General features: G+C 38.0%; 1 protein-coding gene across 2 annotated transcripts in view; it reads left to right on the top strand.

Annotated features, from left to right (window-relative positions):
• ACSL3 (acyl-CoA synthetase long chain family member 3) overlaps positions 1 to 14,363 on the top strand; it is an 82,230-nt gene extending 67,867 nt beyond the window's left edge. The window contains exons 10-15 of one of the 2 annotated variants that reach the window (XM_029225209.1): positions 1,226 to 1,398; positions 3,308 to 3,382; positions 4,445 to 4,636; positions 6,125 to 6,239; positions 7,689 to 7,846; positions 12,253 to 14,363. In XM_029225209.1, coding sequence (XP_029081042.1) covers positions 1,226 to 1,398; positions 3,308 to 3,382; positions 4,445 to 4,636; positions 6,125 to 6,239; positions 7,689 to 7,846; positions 12,253 to 12,410 — 871 coding nt within the window. In that variant the 3' untranslated portion in view covers positions 12,411 to 14,363. The remainder of the gene's footprint in view (positions 1 to 1,225; positions 1,399 to 3,307; positions 3,383 to 4,444; positions 4,637 to 6,124; positions 6,240 to 7,688; positions 7,847 to 12,252) is intronic. The other variant, XM_029225210.1, reaches the window with a different exon arrangement.
• The last annotated feature ends 1,467 nt before the right edge of the window (positions 14,364 to 15,830 follow it).

The raw sequence follows: 15,830 nt of genomic DNA, 5'->3' as shown, positions 1-15,830 counted from the left end.
AGTAGATTTAACTATAAAATAGTTTAGAAATTATAAAATAAAAGTATGACATTCAAATTATTTTTTATGGGAACGTTAATGTAGTTTTCATATGTGTTTCACATTATTTAAAACTTTATAATTTTTTTCCCTGCCTTTTACTCATATCTCCAGTGAGATACAGAATTGCTTTGTGAAGCCTATTTACATATATATATATATATTTTAATGATTGCCTCTTGGTCTTTTTTCAAAGTTATTAAAATACAAAACAAAACCCTTCCCCCTTTTTCATCTAGGTGGTAAGCAATCTTTTTAATAAGTGTTTTCAGAAACATATCAGTTAGATGTTTGAATTGTTTCCTTTTTTAATTTACCAGATACTTCAACTTGAATTAGTGAAATTTTAAAGAGTTAAATTGCTGTATACAAATACAGCAATTGCTGTATACAATACAGCAATTGCTGTATACAGTTAAATTGCTGTATACAAATACATCTTTAATGAAGTAAGCGAAAGCAAAAAAATAATTTACTTTTCATACTAAATTTTATGAAGATACAATAGGATTATTCAGTATTAATATAATATGTATTATATAATGATATAAAACTAATTGCTCTGGCCATAAGCAAGGGTTTTCCATTACTATATAAAATTAAACCTGACAATTTTGAATTCAAATATTACTTGAAGTTCTCAAGAGAAAAATCACATGTTCTTGGTTGAATAAACTTGGTTGAATAAACATTTAGATTTAAGTAGTGGGTCAAGAGAGTCTCTTAAATTGGCTTTGTGGCCTTGGATAAGATACTTAATCTCAACATCTCATATAGGTGTACCTCGTTTTATTGCACTTTGCTTTATTGCATTTCACGGATACTGTGTTTTTACAAGTGGAAGGTTTGTGGCAACCCTGTATTGTCAGATGGTTAGCATCTGTTAACATAAAGTGTTTTTTAATTAAGGTACGTACATTGCTTTTTAGACGTAATGCTGTTGTACACTTAATAGACTATAGTATAGTATAAACATAATTTTTGTATGCAACGGGAGACCAAAAAATTCATGTGACTTGCTTTATTGCAACATTCACTCTACTGCGGTGCTCTGGAACTGAACTCTAAATATCTTCACGGTGTGCCTGTGTATCAGAATTGGAAGATTAGGCTAAATGATTTGGAAAATCCCATTCAGCTTTAAAATTCTGTGATTATCTGATTGATTTTTCTTTTTTTTTTTAAGCTTTATTTTCCGGAAAGTTCGAAGCTTGCTAGGTGGAAATATTCGGCTTCTCTTGTGTGGGGGTGCTCCACTTTCTGCAACCACACAGAGATTCATGAACATCTGTTTTTGCTGTCCTGTCGGTCAGGGATATGGACTCACTGAATCTTGTGGGGCTGGAACAATTACAGAAGGTTAGTGTTATCTACAAAGTGGTGTGTCCAACAGAGGCTGGGGTGCAACTCCAGGCACTTTTTAGTATGGGTTGTTTTTTGCAGATATATAGAAGAGCAGTTAAAATATTTGTGTAAATCCCAAGTAGTGTGATTATTGATATGTTTTTAGAATGTATTAGGTATATATCTCATTGTCAGTAATTCATCTAGAGGAGTTTTCGAATTAAGACTATGGTAAAGACTATGATAGTATTAAAAACTACTTAGCTGGGCTTCCCTGCTGGCTCAGTGGTTGAGAGTCCACCTGCCGATGCAGGGGACACGGGTTCGTGCCCCGGTCCGGGAAGATCCCACATGCCGCGGAGCGGTTAGGCCCGTGAGCCCTTGCCGCTGAGCCTGCGCGTCCGGAGCCTGTGCTCTGCAACGGGAGAGGCCACAACAGTGAGAGGTCTGCACACCGCAAAAGAACCAACCAACCAAACAAAAAACAAACTACTTAGCTTTCTAGAAAAGAAGTTTTTGTCACAAGCATTGGCTGTATTGTGTACATTTATCATCTTATATCAGTTCTTAAATTTCTTTTTATGTAGAAAAATTAATGTGTATTTTCTGGTTGTTTAGGTATGTTTATTAAGGCTCAAATTCAGAAATGTTTATTGGGGTGGGTGGTCTGTGTTAAGTGCAACGAGAAACTAGATTCTGGTCTAGAGAATCTAATTTCCAGAGTTTATCATGGTGACTGGGTTGAGGGGGCAGTCCATTACCTGAGCGGTTCCCAGATGACTCCCCTAGTGCCTTATATGCCCTTTTATGGAAGAAAGGTACTTTGTTCTCCAGTCCTAGATAAAACTATGCTCCTCCTTTGTATTTTCTAGATACTGATAGACACGAAACCTCTTAACTTTTCATTTTCCCCTATTTACCTTGAGCGCTTTTGTGCACCATTCTTATGTCAGGTTTATCCTGCATTACTTCTGTATTTTCCAGTTTTCAGTTACGTCCTCTATATTTTATATATTTTGGGAAGCTGCTTCTAAGTCTTGTTTTGCACAAAATAGACAAGCAATCTTAAAAACATGCATATACGGTTCCTGAAGAGCCTTAATTTCTTCCATTTTTAAGGTTTCCATTGGATGTGTGATTAATCAGTTACGGTTTATGGTGTAAATAAGTCTGTAAAGTATTAAATATCAGCCTTTCATTTCTGATATTTGAATGCTCTTTGAAGAGGAAACATGATGCAGTAGTAGTTCATAATCGTGGTGGGTTCTTTCCCAGATCCTTGAAAGTTAACAATCTTAATCTCCAGTGTGATCTCTGAGCTCTTACTATATGAACTTATGAAAAAATAGGGTGTGCTAGTATAAGCTGATGTGAGGGAAGCTTCAGAGATCTCAGTTTGAAATAGTGGTACATGGGAGAAGATTGGAGAGGTTATTTGTACTGCAGATCTGTTAAGTCTAGTAAGAAAGTAGAATAGGTGTAAACCATTGTGTTCCTTTATCCTTTAAGATAGAGAAGACAAACTCATGAACCAGGCAGCTACTTAAATGAGTGAAGTGGGCCCTGGTGTAAGAAAATGTGATGGTAAGGGATCTGGGGAAACTGGAGCAGGCCTGCACCGTCTGATAGGGGCTACAGTTGTTGCTGTGCTGGAAATGTGGGCCCATTGTTCTCGGAGATTCCATACTCTTATGTAAAATGTCTTGATTTTTAAATGTCTATAACCAATTCGGATTAAAAAAAAAAAACCAAAACATTTCAGTGTGGGCTACACAGCTTGCTTCACCAATGTGCTACTTCTGCATTTAAGGGTTCTCTGGGGATATCTAAGGTTTGGGATAAATCACTGGTTTTTTGTAGTTTAAAAAAATGAAGCGATTTATTAACTACTATAATCAAATACTTTTTTTCATTTGCATTTTAGTGTGGGACTACAATACTGGCAGAGTGGGAGCGCCATTAGTTTGCTGTGAAATCAAATTAAAGAACTGGGAGGAAGGTAATAACCTCTTTTAACCACAGAGCATTAATTTGTATAATATTAAACTTTAGAATTGTGCTTCATTTCCTTCCTTACTTTAGAGTGTAAAATCACCCACAAGTGCTCACTTTTGTCCTTTATAATAGAAATATTTTATCTAGAGCTATATGAATGCATTTATTTTGCTTCTTTCAAAGATGACTTCAAAGAATTATAATTGTTTTTATTTGCTTTATTACATAAATGCAAATAAGAATTATGGGAAAAACTTGAGAAATGTGCTAAATAAATAATGCCCATAAGTTACAAATGAACATATTTTGTAGAAATAAAATCATATAATTCATTCTATGAAACTGAAGATTTTTACCTGTTTTTTCTTTTTTCTTTCCCTTCTCCGAGGGCTTCAACCCAAAATTATCAGAAGGAAATTTTTACTATAATTACATGAAAATGTATTGCTCATGCCATTTAAATACTAGTCACTTCTTAAAAATTTTATATGACCCTGTTAGCGTGTACATGTTATCTCTGATTTGTCTGGGTGCACTTTTCTTTTATGCAAAGAGAGTCTAAGGCTTGGTTGTCATTTTTCAGAACTAGTGAAAATGTTTAATAAGCTTAAACATGGAACCATTCTGAAATTATCTGTAAGGAATAAATCTTCTAAATATATAGTAATTTGATTTTATACGGAGATTTATTCTCAAAATGCACAATTTAACACTTTTATCAGTTACTAGTACGATATTTAAGAATCTCTACAGAATCCTTAAAGGAGTTGACCAGTGTCGTCCATATGTAATTATTTTATACAGTAGATGTTGGATTTTTGAGTTTAATTTTTTTCTTGGAATAGTAGTTTGAAAGCAGAAGTGCTTAGGGTTAAGCAGCTGAAAATTTGCAACTAGTTTCATGTTGATGAATTTTGTTCGTAGTGCCTGCCTTATTTCCTTTGGGAAACGCTGATTGGATCAAAATCAGATGTCCCTATTTAGAAACTAATAGTTTCAAATATTCACACGATGCACGCAGGGATAAAAATGTTGAATTAACTCTAAATTATTCTGTGTTTGTTAGGTGGATACTTTAATACTGACAAACCACATCCTAGGGGTGAAATTATTATTGGTGGCCAAAATGTGACAATGGGATACTACAAAAATGAAGCAAAAACAAAAACTGATTTTTTTGAAGATGAAAATGGACAGAGGTGGCTCTGTACTGGAGATATTGGAGAGTTTGACCCTGATGGTTGTTTGAAGATTATTGGTAAGCGAAGTAATACTTTTTTTCTTTAAGTGGATGTTTCCAAAATAGCTTTTCAAAAGAGAGACTATATATTTAGAGAAGCTGTTTAATAGTGTAAGAATTCATCTTTATGGAGTGTTGGTATGGTCTCTGCATTATCCCTGGAATATAAAAATGTACAATAGGGACTGTGTGGAATTTATAAGGCTTGACATATTATGAGGTCTCAAGGTCTGTTCAACAGCAGTGGTATTTTTTTTTTTTCCCCTGCGGTACGCGGGCCTCTCACTGCTGTGGCCTCTCCCGTTGCAGAGCACAGGCTCCGGACGCACAGGCTCAGCGGCCACGGCTCACGGGCCTAGCCGCTCCGCGGCATGTGGGATCTTCCCAGACCGGGGCACAAACCTGTGTCCCCTGCATCGGCAGGCGGACTCTCAACCACTGCGCCACCAGGGAAGCCCAGCAGTGGTATTTTTAATTACTACTAGATAATCCTTAAAGAGTCCAGTTCTTAATAGGGAATATTCAGTTTTGTGAATTCTTTGCTATCTAGAGGTTATTAGGGCTCTTTTCCTGTCAGAACCATGTCCTTCCCTTGCCTGTGAGAGCTAAGGAAGGCCTGGCAGCTCAGTACTAGGACCTGTGGGTGAGAAATACCTTCCCTGCTTCTCCTCTTAAGTTCTTTCTCTCAGTTAATGGCACTTCTATCCCAGTCGTGCCATCTAGACACTGGCAGGAGATGAGAACCTCTTCAGTCAGCTCCCCATATCTAATCCATATCCCACTGCTTTACCTTATGACATATGCCTCAAGATCATTCTTTTCTGTCTGTCCCTCTTTCTGTGATCGTAGGTCAGGCCTGCACCTTCTGTCACCCTATTGCAAGAAATTCCTTTCTGTTGCTATGCTTACCCCTGCTGAATGCACCCTCTCGCTGCCACCACGTGATTACTAAACCCCCATCTCACTGGCTGCTTTCCTGCTGAAAACCTTTCCTCCTCCTATAGCTGCAGTAATTCAAGCTGGCACGGCTCTCTTCTTTGCCAGTGTTCTTCCACTTGGCTACTGCTCAGTCTTCCCTCAAGACTCAGCTCAGGCCTCACTTGCGGGAATTCTTTGAAAATCAGCACCTAGTACTACTGTATCGTATTAAAGTGATACGTTTTTTCGTCCTGCTTCTCTTCAGGTAGAATGTGAGCTTTCAGATGGCATTGAGTATATTCTTGACCTTTCTGGTATTAATGTATACCAGGAACAGAGCCTGTTCAGCAGAACATGCCTGAAGCCCTGATGATGGGGTCCCTTAATCAGAATCTAGTTCTTTAAAAGAATATATTTAGTAGTACAAAAATAAGGGCCTAATTTTATGTGTTTTTAATTTTAGCATAACTACTATAGGGAACTTAATTGATAGCAAATTACTTAGGGAATGGCCAGTATTTCTATGCATTAAAGGTATAATAATATTGTCCTCCAATGTGCCCCCCTCCCGGCCTTGTTTTTGCGCAGATCGTAAAAAGGACCTTGTAAAACTGCAGGCAGGAGAATATGTTTCTCTTGGGAAAGTGGAGGCAGCTTTGAAGAATCTCTCACTAATAGACAACATTTGTGCATATGCAAACAGGTAAGAAAGTAGAATTTATGCTACTTTTACTTAAAACATTTGGTGTGCTGTTGGCATTTCCTTTCTATGCCGGCCTTCTTTGTAAAGTGATACCGAGAACTCTTCCTTCTTATCCATTGTCTCTGGGAACGGCCTGTTCTCATTACGGCCCTTGTGATGCTCCTCTCCTTATCTTCTGTCCCTGTTTTCTGTTTTACATCTCAGTGCGGTGTTCTGTGTGACAGGAAGGGGAAGGAAATAAAATCCTCCTCCCTGCTGCCTTGCTACCTGTCGCCCTGCACAGGGAAGCTTCCCACAGCCAGTCCAGAGGAGAGGCGAGTAAAGAAGGAAGTTGGGGGTGGGGTCAGAGAGCAGTGCTCTGCTCCATTCTTACTACCCCCTGTCAGTTTGAGCCTGCTTGGGACCCTAGCCAGGTGTGGGCTTCCGTTCCCCCTTAAGCCATGTTAAGCTGTGGCTTCATACATAGCATCTCGAGCCCACGATGATATAGAGGCAGCTGGGAAGGAGAGTTTAAAGTTAAAATCCCAGAAATGCATTCTTGGGAAATGTGTTGGAATTTCAGATTGGCACTCTGATTACATTTTTTCATAACAGTATTGCATGTGGCAATCATTCTCCAGGGTTAATGATCGGATATTTTCTGGCCAGCCTGGGACCCTTACTGCAGCAGTTGACATAATGCTTATTATGAAAAGATAAAATCTGCTGTTAGGAGAACCAATTTAGAAATAGGCTTTGAGGTACAGCCCACTTTAAAGATTTACTACATTGGTTTATAAATGATTCTGCCCTTTGTTAGTCATGAAGTGTTTTCTTTAGTGATGCTACAGTTCTGGATTTTCATATGTGATATTAACCAGAACTGACCTTCTCCTGATGCCGCTGCCATTTCTTCAGGTCGCTGCCTTCAGCGGGCATACTCAAGAGTTCCTCTAGAACACATATTCCCACGATAACAAAGGAAGAAATATGTATAATCACATTACTTTGATTTGTTGCCACATTTTTTTAGAAACAGTTTCATATCTACATTAGCTTTTCAGTTTTGTTTAATCTGTTGATGTGAATTACTGATTTTTTAAGGATGAATTTTCTGATTTTGTAATTTTTTTTTTTTTAAACATCTTTATTGGGGTATAATTGCTTTACAATGGTGTGTTAGTTTCTGCTTTTGTAATTTTGTTTTTTAAAAGCATACTTCATAGCAGTTATATACATAGTTGAAATTTATCATGAAATGTCAGGTTCAGGTTTCTTTAGCAGTGAATTCTGCCAGAGCACCGCAGCGCGTTATGAATCAGACAGCAAGCGTGGCGGTACCAGATACACCCTCATGCGTGTCGCTTGGGATGGTGAAGAGCTGATCGCTAAATGTCAGCGTAGCCAGTTAACTGCAGTTAACGGGGTGTACGCCGTGTGGTGCCTTAACCAAGTTGCCCTTTATTTCAGTTATCATTCTTATGTCATTGGATTTGTTGTGCCGAATCAAAAGGAGCTAACGGAACTAGCACGAAAGAGGGGACTTCGAGGGACCTGGGAGGAGCTGTGTAACAGCTGCGAAATGGAGAATGAGGTGCTCAAAGTGCTCTCTGAAGCTGCTGTTTCAGGTGAGAGAGTGTTCAGCTGATTCTGAGAACTGAGATGGGAAGAGGCTACTTAAGCTTGCTTATCCTGTTTTTGCTACAAGGGCTTAGGTTACATTTCCTGCTTAGAAACCAATCATATTTTCCCACCATTAGTAGGGAGAAGAACGTACTTATCAGTCCCCCACTATAGCCCCTTTAGGGACACACAAATCATCCACGCCCACCACTGATGGACATGTCTCAGAATGTCCTCTTCTCAGCAGCTTCTGTTTTCTGGGTTGGCCCTTTCTCCACTCTTCTCAGCTGTTTCCAAGGCCCTGCTGAGCTTCCTGGACACCCCAGCCCGTAGTGAACCGTCCAGGACTCTTTGCTACACTGTTAGTGTGCTGGTAGTTGGTTGAACTCATGTGTTCTCCACCCCTTTTGCGTGTGTGTGTGTGTGTGTGTGTGTGTGTGTGTGTGTGTGTGTGTTGAGGGGTGAGTGCAGAGAGACTTCATTTAATGTTGTTGGTTTCATAAAAACAGCTGTACCTTCTGAGTCATGGGTAATACAAGTATGCATTTTTATTCTCCTTAGATATGTTATTCAAGATTATGAAAAATGTAAATTGCATTTATAGTTAATCAGACGAAATCATTTTGACCCTTTATTTCAACAGTAATTGTGTTTTGTAGTATGTCAGCTTGAAAATAGTTTCCAACTTTTTTAGGTAACTTGAAATCCTTGGTCTGATGCTAAATTGAGTTAATTAATGGATATGAAATTAGAAAGCTACATAATTTCTAAGTAAGGTAGAATACTGAAACAATAATTAAGCATAATTTAAAATTTATGTGCCTTCTTGCTTTATTTTTAAATTTTATGTATATGTTAACAGCTCTGAGATATATTATAATTCACATACCAAACAACTTGCCCATTTAGTATATACAATTACATAGTTTTTTAGTATATCCACAGAGTTGTACAATTACCATAATCAGTTTCAGAACACTGTCATCACCTCAGAAAGAACTAGCGTGTCTGTTAGCAGCCACTCCCCACCATACCTCGAACCTCCTAGTCCTTGGGGACCACTAATCTTTCTGTTTCTATAGATTTGCCTGTTCTGAAGATTTTGTATAAGTAGAACCATATAATATATAGGGTTTTGTGACTGGTTTCTTTCGCTTAGCATGTAGTGTTCATCCATGTTTTCTTGTCGTAGCATGTATCAACACTTCATTCCCTTTTATTGTCAAGTAACATTTGGTTATCCATTCATCAGTTGACACCTGGGTTGTTTCCGGTTTTGGCTGTTAATGAATAATGTTGCTGTGAACACTTGTACGCAAGCTTTTGCGTGGATATACTTATTTATTTCTGTTGTGTAGATAACTAGGAGGAGAATTGCTGGGCCTCTGCTAACTTTATGTTGAACCTTTTGAGGAACTGCCAGGCTATTTTCCAGAACATATTTTTCTAAATATTTTCCAGACTGTTTTTAAAAATGGTGGCACCATTTTACATTCCCACGAGTGTTGTATGAGGGTTCCAGTTTCCCCACATCCTTCCCAGCACTCATTATTGTTCATCCTTTCAATTTTAGCCATCCTGGTTAGTGTGAAGTGGCCTCTCATTGTGGCTCTGATTTGTATTTCAGATGGTGGTTTATGATGTTGAGCATATTTTCATGTACTTAATGGCCATTGTATGTCTTCTCTGGAGAAATGGCTGTTCAGATTCTTTGCCCATTTTTTAAGTGAGGTTGTCTTTTTATTATTGAGTTGTATGATCTTTATATATTCTAGATGCAAATCCATTATCAGATATATTTTCTCCCATCCTGTGGGTTGTGTTTTTACTTTTCTTGATGGTATCCTTTGAAACACAACAGTTTTAATTTTTTTTTTTTTTAATGTTGAGCCTTCTTTTAATTTATTTTTATTTTTGGCTGTGTTGGGTCTTCGTTTCTGTGCGAGGGCTTTCTCTAGTTGTGGCAAGCGGGGGCCACTCTTCATCGCAGTGCGCGGGCCTCTCACTGTCGTGGCCTTTTCTTGCAGAGCACAGGCTTCAGACGCGCAGGCTCAGTAGTTGTGGCTCACGGGCCTAGTCGCTCCGCGGCATGTGGAATCCCCCCAGACCAGGGCTCGAACCCATGTCCCCTGCATTGGCAGGCAGACTCTCAACCACTGCACCACCAGGGAAGCCCAGTTTTAATTTTTATAAGATACACTTTATTTGTTTCTTTTGTTGCTTGTGCTTTTGGTATCACATCTGAGAAACCGTTGCCTAATCCAAGTTACAAAGAAATAGCGCTTTGTTTTCTTCTAAGAGTTTTATAGTTTTAGCCCTTATATTTGGGTCCTTAATCTGTTTTGGGTTAATTTTTATATATGATGTAAAGAAGGGATCCAACTTCATTTTTAAGCAAAATCGATATTAGGTTTACACCAGAGAAACAGAATCAGTAAGTTAAATATAGTAAGAAACTTATTGTAGGGAATTGGTTTACATGATTATTGGGGGCTGGCTAAGACAAACTTGGAAATCTGTAGGGCAGACTGTTTAAAAAAAAAAAAAAAGGTGGCTTGGAACTCCTAGGCACAAGCCAAAGCCCCTGTCCACAGGCAGAATTGCTTCTTGTTTGGGGGTGCCTCAGCTCTGCTCTCAAGGCCTTTCAACTGACTTAGTCATATCTACAAAACCACTTTCAAAGCAACACCTAGATTAGTGTTTAACTGAATAACTGGGAACTCTAGCCTAGCCCAGATGATGCATAAAACTGTCACAGCCCACCCTTTGTCAGCTTGGCACCCAGATACATTTCCTTACACCATAGTTAATTTCCAAGTAAAGACAGTAACACCTAACATTATACACCTGTTCTGCGTGCAACTGAAGATACATTAACCTTTTCCCCAGAAGTGGATGAAGACCCCTTGACTGATTTTTTTCTTACTCTTCTCCTTTGATATCCTGTAACTTAAATACTGTGATATAAAGTGAACTTATTAATATATTGTGATAAGAGAATAGGAGGGAAGAAAACAAAAATATTTGCTTAACATATATACAAGCATATTCACAACAAAATAGGGAAGAAATACTCATAATTATACTTAGAGTCCCCATTTCTTCACCTGGTCATTTGGTTGTAGCTGTGTTCATTTTTCTAAAACCTGGTCTAGATGATATCACTGTACTTAACTAACGTCATGTTGAGTCAGGTCATAGAGTGCGGTGCCGACTGAGCGCTTAGCAGCTGAATGTGGGCTTCCAGTGCTCGCCTGTGAGTCTCCCCACATCTCCGTAGCGTCAGACTCCTGTCCCTTAAGAACTGTGTGCCTGCCTTACTGCTTTTTCTCATAGTGGTTTTTCCTCTTAGAAACCACTCCTGAGATCTTTTTCATCTTTGAAGAATAAAACTTTGTTACTTCTGTTTCTTTTTACAGGTTAGAGTTAATATATCATTTTTGTTCCCAAGGCACTTATACCTTTTAATTCAGTTCTTTTAAGGTATATACATTATTATGGCTAGGTGTTTACCTGTTTTCCGATAGTATACCAGTTGAGAGCAGAAACTATTCATTTTTGTATTTTAAAAGAATGTTTAGTAAAGCACTTTATACAGTATTTTTTTCCTGGTAAATATTTGTTAAATGAATGCTGGAAAAGTAAATCAGTCTTTTTAAGGAAAGGTGTTTCTTCAAAACTACATCTCTTTTCCCTGTCTTCCCCCCCCCCCCCCCCACCGCCCCCTTTCCGTTTTCCACTGTTGAGGACCTACTTGGTATCAAGCAGTGTGGGAGAAGCACAGTAGTGAGGAGACATTCTTCCTCAGAGCTCATGGCGAATATCGTGGCTCAGTGACAAGATTCTGTTTAAACTTTATTATTTCTTAGTTTCTAAAGTGATTTTTAAAAATAAATTCAAAGAAAACAAATAGGTGTAAGGTAAAAAGTGACATTTCCTTTTCCTTAATCCTGGATCCTAGCCCCCTAGAAGTATGCGGTTTATTTTGGTGTGTACCCTTGTCGTACACATCTAGTTGCATATAAGTTTATCTAGTGTTAAAAAAGAAAACAAAACTTCTTTTAAACCTAACAATATATTGCAGGTATCTTTATATACCCATGCCAGATAGATCTAACTCATTTTTAGTGACTGAATGTTGTACGTTTTATGCCTGTATCATAATTTATCCAGCTCCTTCTATTGATGGACATGTAGATTTTCTCAGCAGTTTTTTGCTATTGTAATTCTCATACGTAATCTGTTTCTTCTCGTATTTCTGAGGGATAGATTGTTTAGAAGTGAGATTTATGAGCTGTTGGCTTTGCATTTTGATGAGTGCTCAAAGACTGAGGAAGTTAAATTATTTGCCAAGAATTTTAATTGTATATTTTTCATGACCTTGCATTTACATTTCTTTTCACCGTCTCAGCAAGTCTGGAAAAGTTTGAAATTCCAGTAAAAATTCGTTTGAGCCCTGAACCGTGGACCCCTGAAACTGGTCTGGTGACAGATGCCTTCAAGCTGAAACGCAAAGAGCTTAAAACACATTACCAGGCGGACATTGAGCGAATGTATGGAAGAAAATAATTATTCTCTTTCAGCATCAGTTTGCTGCAGGGAGCTCAGATCAAATAGGAAAATACTTGAAATGCATGTCTCAAACTGTGAGGCAGACTCCATTCCTCATATTAAACCTAAACTGTTATTTCTCATGACATCACCATTTTTAACTAACAGGATTAGTAAAATATTAAGACAGCAAACTTGTGTCTGTCTCTTCTTTCTTCCCCTCCTCCAAGTTACTTTACCACCTAGGACTGCACTTGTCAGCATGAGGACTTTTTTGAATCATCTTGGGGGAACAGTGATTTTAAAACCTCAAGTTTTTAAACATGATTTGTATGTTCTGTATAGTGTTCAGTTTGTAACTTTTTAAAGTTTGGATGTATAGAGGGATAAATAGGAAATACAAGAATTGGTTATTTGGGGGGCTTTTTTACTTACAGTATTTAAACATGCAAGGGTATGGATGTGAAATTATGTAAATTTCATTCAAATGCTTATGAATCAAATTGTTGAACAAAAGATTTGTTGCTGTGTAATTATTGTCTTGTATGCATTTGAGAGAAATAAATATACCCGTACTTATGTTTTAAGAAATTGAGACCTTGTGAATATATGCCTGACAGTGTCTTCTTTATATATTTATTTTTTCTTAGAAAAAAAATTAAGTTTGGTTGGTCCTGCATGAAACAAAATAGCAATAGAGGGTTATGGTTTCATAGTAAAGAAGAAAACACAGCAAGGGTAGCACCAGTGGATCATTAATCTCTGGTAGTTTACCATCAGAATATCAGTCTTCTAGTCAGCTGTGGAAACTAGGAAACTAAAGTTTTAGAATTGGGCACAATTTGAAAAGTTAAGGTAGAATTAAAAAAAAAAAAAGGATGGAACGTTATTCTTTATTGCATTGACTACATGTACATTGAGTTGTCTGTGTTTATGACATATTAGTCACAGATAATTATTCTATCCCACTCTACTTTTAGTCTAGCTGTTTAGTGATATATCTCATTTCCAAATTAGGATTATTTTCTTGGATAGTTTGCACTGGGTATGTGTGTCAGCCACTGTCAGTGTCTGTTGGCAGCTTATTGAAAAAGCACCTTATCTTTTCTACCATAACCTTTCTACACTAGAAAATGAAATAATTGAGAATGCTTCTAGGAATAGCATTCTTACTATGATACATGAGAATTTAACTTTATAATGAGGTGAGTTAAGATTTAATTTGCAGGTTTTTAATGTCAGTGTGGAAATTATTTGATTCTAAAAATACTGTATTATATATAGTACGTCTTTTCATATGTATTGCTTGTCCGTTGTTGTTTGGCTATTATTAAGAGTGATGTTGCACCAATTAAGATGTGTTTAGACTAGGATGTAAAAAAATCATAGGTACCATGTTTTTCATGTCATATTAGTTATTTTCTTGATTCTCAGTTACTTTAGGCACCAAGAAGGCAAAACAAAACAAAAATACACATATGTGAAAAGGTATGAATGTAGATCTGCGTAGGGTAGTGGGAGTGCTGAGGACCTGTAACCCTGTAGTTTTTGGCCATATCATGAACACATCGTATTTGGAGATATTGTAATATGGTGTTTTTAGTTTTAAGCTTTTCTTGTATTCACGTATATATTTGTATTATGTTTTGAATGCTTTTCTTGTCATAGTTTAAGTTTTCACAGAGTTTTGAAAAACTGCCAAGAAGAAGTAAAAATAGGGAAAAATTAAATGGAGCCTCTATAAAATGTTGTGATCTAAACATTAAAGTTAGCTTGGGTGGACAGAATTTGTTTCTGATGCTTTATATTTAGAATTATTACTTGCTTTCAAATGACTTTTGGAAAGTATTTAGAAAAAACCATTCAGCGCTTCAAAGGAGAGATGTCAGTATAACTGTGACTTGAAATAGTGGCATATGAATATGTAGCTTATCACTGATTCAGAATAAAAGTTGTTTCTTTTCAGAAACATCTAATAAGACTGGCTTAATCTGTACATAGTCCCATTTTTCTCTCTGTCTCTTTTTTTTATAATTCCTTTCATTCCTAAAATACCAGATGCCAGGTGTCAGATGCCACAGCAGAATATGAAATTAAATAAGTAGAATCCCCTTTCCAATTACTTTCTAATCCAAACCATCTTTAGTGACTTGAAAAATAGTACGTTTTAATGTTATCCTTTCAAAAAAGGAAAAGTTGGTTGATTTGGGGGGGGAAAAAAACACCCAACAACTGTAATTTGATTATAAGAAAAATACTGGTTTAACCAGAAGATACTTGGAGGGAAACTTTCAGGAATTTCACAGTAAATGGCTAAGTCTAATTAATACACACGTCTGAAACGAGACTATAGATTCTAAAAGGATGTCTTCTGAGAACTGTTGTTTCCCAGAAGTAAGCCACATGAAGAGTTCTTGAATCTCTCCTGTAAGTCTAGCAGTTTACATCAGGTAGATTGGTGGCCACCTCTGTCCCGTTGTTCCCCCCCACCCCGCCCCGCCCCACATCCCCACTCCCCCTGCTGGTATTTCTTAGCTTAAACTTCATTAGAAAGTTCTTAAAACAGAACAAAACTGTAAGCGTTAGCTACTTTTTAATACTACTTTGTTTTTAAGTAATGGATTTGATATCTATGATCTCTAAAGTTTCTGATATTAAAACTCAGTATTTTGTTTTTCCAAAGAAAGAAAAGCTCTCTCCATAAAAGTCAAACTTGATTTGACACTCCTGAAATACTCACTGAAAAGGAGTTAGGAGAATTGTCTTTCTCGGCCTAGCAATCCACTTGAAGGGAGACTTTACTGGAGCTCTGTTTGAACGCGCAGGCTCAGCGGCCATGGCTCACGGACCCAGCCACTCCGCGGCATGTGGGATCTTCCCGGACCGGGGCACGAACCCGCGTCCCCCGCATCGGCAGGCGGACTCTCAACCACTGCGCCACCAGGGAAGCCCGAGAAGCTCTGTTCTTGATGTGCCTGCTTTGCTAGCATTCTGTCCTCACTTGCCCTGAGCCCCCTGAGTCCCTCCCTCCCTTGGGCTTTGACGACACAGGAGCCACACTGTCCGCCAAGGCAGTGGTGATAAGAGGTTTTCTGCGCGTAGAACATTCACATAGCTTGAAGGCTTGCATAGAGGTGATAAATCAGAATTTGGCATTAAAATTTGTGGGGCCAAGGCAAGGTGGCAGCAATGAAACATCCAAATTTCGTGCCTGCACGGAGTCCTGGTGTCACGGGAGGAAGCTTCCTGTCTCTGAAACCGACCCCTCCCTGCCTTCAGCTGCTGTTCATGTTGGTTTCTGACAAGACCGGCTGTATGTACCTTTATACTAACGTGAACTTCTATAAACGTAGGTCTTTGTGTGTAGTCTTGTAACTGTAACAAAACATATGGCAGCTTCAGTGTTTGGTTTGAATCAGTTTAAAAAGATTACTGTGC

Source organism: Monodon monoceros, unplaced genomic scaffold (genome assembly GCF_005190385.1).
Source record: "Monodon monoceros isolate NGI ecotype Baffin Bay Population unplaced genomic scaffold, NGI_Narwhal_1 Super_Scaffold_16, whole genome shotgun sequence".
Lineage (NCBI taxonomy): Eukaryota > Metazoa > Chordata > Mammalia > Artiodactyla > Monodontidae > Monodon > Monodon monoceros.
Note: the sequence above shows the minus strand (reverse complement) of the source record. Positions and strands in the feature narration are given on the sequence as shown.